General features: G+C 42.1%; 1 protein-coding gene across 1 annotated transcript; it reads right to left on the bottom strand.

Moving 5' to 3' along the window:
• Positions 1-3,318: 3,318 nt before the first annotated feature.
• LOC126702234 (uncharacterized) lies at positions 3,319-4,306 on the bottom strand. Its single transcript, XM_050400895.1, has 2 exons — positions 3,889-4,306; positions 3,319-3,610 (listed from the first exon to the last, which is right to left on the bottom strand). Exons 1-2 carry the CDS (start codon positions 4,235-4,237, stop codon positions 3,573-3,575), a joined length of 387 nt encoding a protein of 128 aa, XP_050256852.1. The 5' UTR covers positions 4,238-4,306; the 3' UTR covers positions 3,319-3,572.
• Between the last annotated feature and the right edge of the window lie 221 nt (positions 4,307-4,527).

Here is a 4,527-nt window from a genome sequence, read left to right as displayed (position 1 = left end):
TTTTAAATGTAGGAGAATTACTGTTAATGTCAGTCCTAGTTGGTGTAGGAGAACTATTGTCAATCTTATGATAATACAGGAGACCTACTATCATTTTCATGAGGTGTCAAAGAACTACTATTTATCCTATGTGATACGAGATATCTACTATCAATCCCATGTATTGTAGAAGAACTATTGTAGGAGCACTAATGTCGATCCTATGAATTGAAGAGATTTAAAGTCAATCCTTTGAACGTAGAAGAACTAAGGTCGATTTTATGGATTTAGAAGAATTATTACTTATTCTAAAAGGTATAGAAGAATTATGGTAAAACTAAAATAGATCCCATGAAATTAGAAGAACTAGGGTCAATCATATGAGTTTCAAAGAATTAATGTCGATCCTATGAAGAAAATCATCTATGTTTTCATGTGCCTGTCTAAGAGAACATAATCAAGAGGGCTTTCTCTTAAGTTAGATGTCATGGATTTTTACGTGGATATGTCAATTTGATTTCTTAAAAAAAGAAAACTCAATTTTCTAGTCAATTTGGTAAGTGGTATTGTCTAATCCTTGTTCATGTTGTAAATATTTCAACAAATGTGAGCAATATATAGATAATATTTGTTAAGAATATAAAGTGTGAGAAAGACTGAATAGTCTGTATATTGATGTGTATAAAATAATGTACAATAAAGAGCCTTATATAGGCTAGATATGTGTGCAGTACAAGTAAAAGGAGTAAACTACAAGTACAGTATACTGGGCTAAGCCTAATGGGCTAAACTAGTCTAAGCTATACACTAACATCCCCCCTCAAACTCGAGGTGGCAAGGAGGAAGCCAACTGGAGTTTGGATATAAGATCTCGAAGACGACCAGGCGGGTGAGTCTTGGTAAAGATATCAGCAGGCTGGTCAGCAGAGGAGATGGAGAGTAACTGGAGATTTCCTTTCTTAAGATGCTGGCGAGTGATGTGGCAGTCAATCTCAATATGCTTAATGCGTTCATGGAAGACATCATTATGAGCAATGTAGATAGCACTACGATTGTCACAATAAAGAGGAGTGGCAGTGGGCTATGGAGCATCCATGTCAGCCAAGAGCCAGCGAAGCCAAACAAGCTCACAAGTGGTGTCGGCAAGGGCACGATACTCAGCCTCAATACTAGAATGGGAAACCACATCCTGCTTCTTGCTGCGCCACGAGACCAGAGAAGTACCTAACAGGAAACAGAAACCTGTGATAGAGCATCGATCAGTCGGATCACCTGCCCAGTCAGCATCTGAATAAGCATGAAGCTCGAGAGAAGATCGAGAGGAGTAATGCAGACCATGATAAAGTGTGCCTTTGACATATCGGAGAATCCGAAGAACAGCAACATAGTGGACAGAACGAGGTGCATCCATGAACTTACTAACCATACCCACGGCATGTGAAATATCTGGACGAGTAACAGTGAGATAAATCAAACTGCCAACCAACTGACGATAGCGAGTAGCATCGGATATAGGTTCACCATCCAAGGGTGTGAGCTTTGCATTGTATTCCAAAGGAGTGGAAACAGTCTTGTTATCAGTGACACCAGCTTTGGAGAGAAGATCAGAAGCATATTTAGCCTAGGAAAGATAGTATCCATCAGCGGATGAGGTAACCTCAAGCCCAAGAAAATAGCTGAGAGTGCCCAAATCTTTCATCTCAAAATGCTGACTAAGGAAGTTCTGAAGAGAGCGGATACCTGCAGAATCATCTCCAGTAATAATCATATCATCAACATAAAGAAGAATAAGAGTGATACCAGCAGAGGATCTTCGAACAAAGAGAGTAGTGTCATGAGGACTCGAAGTGAAACCCTACTGAGCAACAACTGAGCTAAACTTTTCAAACCAAGCTCAAGGAGCCTGCTTGAGGCTATAAAGAGCACGGCGAAGGCGGCAAACTTGATTGCCTGAGTGTGGATAGCCAGGGGGTGGTTGCATGTACACTTCTTCATGGAGGTCTCCATTGAGGAAAGCATTCTTCACATCCATTTGATAAAGAGGCCAATGGCGAACAGCAGCCACAGCAATGAGACATCTAACAGATGTAAGACGAGTAACAGGAGCAAATGTTTCCTCATAGTTAATACCATACTCCTGAGTAAAGCCTTTAGCAACTAGGCGAGCCTTGTATCGTTCAACAGATCCATCAGCCTTGGTCTTGATCTTATAAACCCACCTACAACCTACTACAGACTGACCAGGAGGCAAATCAACCATATCCCACGTGTGATTCTTATGAAGGGCATCTAGTTCTTCATTCATAGCTTGCTGCCAAAGAGGGTCAGTATGAACCTCACGATAGGTGTGAGGTTCATAGAGAGTGGCAAGAGCAAAAGAGCAATGATAATCAATGAGATAAGGGGGAGGAATGCTTACCCGAGTGGAACGACGAAGTTCAGGATCAATAGGAGACTCAGGAGAGGGTGGTGCCACAGGATCCAAGACAGGCGGGTCATATGCCGGAGACAGAACCGGAGATGAGTCGTCTGGAGAGGCAGTCGATACTGAAGAATCCTCCACAAGTTCAGGATAGAGAGGGAGGAAAAGATCAGTAAAAATGGGAGACTCTGAGGAAGAAGATGTAGGAAACTGCTGAAGACTCGTGAAAGGACGATATTCCCAAAACTCAACATGACGGGAGACACGAAGGCGATGAGAAATGGGATCATAGCAGCGAAACCCTTTTTGAGACATACCATAACCAAGGAAACAACAGAGACGAGTACGAGGTTGGAGCTTTGTTCGTTCATGAGGAGGAAGAGAGACAAAACAAGCACAACCAAAAACCCGAAGAGAGGAGTAGTCAGGAGTTTGACCATAGAGAAGCTCAAATGGTGATTTGTTGTGTGTAGTTGGTGAAGGAATACGATTAATAGTGTGCACAGCAGTGAGTGCGGCCTCACCCCAAAATCGCTCAGGAAGAGAGGCAGAAATGAGAAGGGTACGGACAACATCAAGAATGTGACGATGTTTTCGTTCTGCACGACCATTTTGTTGAGAGGTGTAAGGACAAGACCGCTGAGAAAGAGTACCATGTCTGTCTAAAAAGGATAGGAAATATTTATCATTATATTCTTGAGCATTATCTGATCGAAAGACTTTAACGGTGCGATTGAACTGTGTTTCAATCATTTTATGAAATGTTTGGTAAATAGACACAAGTTCAGACCTATGGTGAAGCAGATAAATCCAAGTATACCGAGAAAAATCATCCACAAATATGACAAAATATTTAGATCCCCCCTCAGTGGGAACAGGTGCAGGACCCCAAATATCAGAATGTATAAGATCAAAAGGAGCAGAAGAAAAGGAGTCACTTTTATTAAATGGCAATTTTGTTTGTTTGCCAAAATGACAGGAAGTACAATCAAATTTTGAAAACTGAACTGAACCTAAATGACCTTGAGAAGCTAACAATTGAAGACGAGATAAGGATGGATGACCAAGACGAGCATGCCATAGATCAGGTGAGGAGGTGGCAGTGGTAGCAGCTGCAGAAACAACTTGTGAAGGAATCTTCAAGTTATGAACCTCAAACATGCGACCAACCTTACGACCTGTCCCAAGCACTTGACCCGTCCGGGGATCCTGCACATCCACACCATGATTAGTAAATAGAAGATCTACGCTTAATTCGCAAAGTTGACCAACAGAAAGCAAATTGAGGGATAACTTTGGAATATGAAAAGTGTCACTAAGGGATAAACAAGGAGAAGAGATTGTTCCTTTATGACTAACAGGCATAGGAGTTCCATCAGCAGTGTAAATGGTGATTGGATGTTCTAAGGGTGCCTTATCAGAAAATTGGGATTCATTAGGAGTCATATGGTTACAACATGCAGTATCAAAAAACCAAGGTTGTTTACCTGAGGTGACAGAAAGGGCAGTGGAAGTGCGGGATAAAACCTGTTGAACAACTGCCTCAATATCAGCCGTAGTAAGTGAGGAAGCCAAAGATGGACCTGTAGGAACCGATGGATCTGAAGGACATACAGTAGCTGCCTGAGGAAGAGAAGCTTTATTCAGCTCTTGCACAAATTTCTGTAGCTTATGACAAACAGAGATGTCATGGCCTTTGGCACGGCAAAACTTGCAGTGAGCACCTTTGGAAGACTGAGAGGTGGGACGCCCGGAGTTTATTCGTGGAGGAGCAGTGAATGCAACAATGGGAGGCTGTGGTGAGGGTGTAGCCAAGACATGATCAGATGATGTCATGTGATAAGTGGGCCGACGATTCTCCTCAGAAATGAGCTCCTTTACTACAGCATCAAGAGAAGGAGTAGAAGACCGACTAAGTAGAGAAGCCCTAGTAGGCTCAAAATCCTCACGTAAACCCATCATGAAGTGCATAAATCTACGGCGATCTCGATATTTGACAAAGAGCTCAATGTCCTTAGAACACACTAGTGGAGAATCTGCAGCAGAGAGTTGTTCCCACATAGTAGAAGTCTGAGAATAAAAATCAGAAATAGACTGACCTGTTTCTTGGCGCATTTGATAAAGCT

Source organism: Quercus robur, chromosome 10 (assembly GCF_932294415.1).
Source record: "Quercus robur chromosome 10, dhQueRobu3.1, whole genome shotgun sequence".
Lineage (NCBI taxonomy): Eukaryota > Viridiplantae > Streptophyta > Magnoliopsida > Fagales > Fagaceae > Quercus > Quercus robur.
Note: the sequence above shows the minus strand (reverse complement) of the source record. Positions and strands in the feature narration are given on the sequence as shown.

Excerpts from the sequence above, each read along its gene's own strand:
- LOC126702234 (XM_050400895.1), bottom strand. The coding sequence starts at position 4,237 with ATGACATCATCTGATCATGTCTTGGCTACACCCTCACCACAGCCTCCC. Across the intron at positions 3,611-3,888 it reads TGCCCTTTCTGTCACCTCAG|GATCCCCGGACGGGTCAAGT; the intron begins GTAAACAACCTT and ends GTGGATGTGCAG.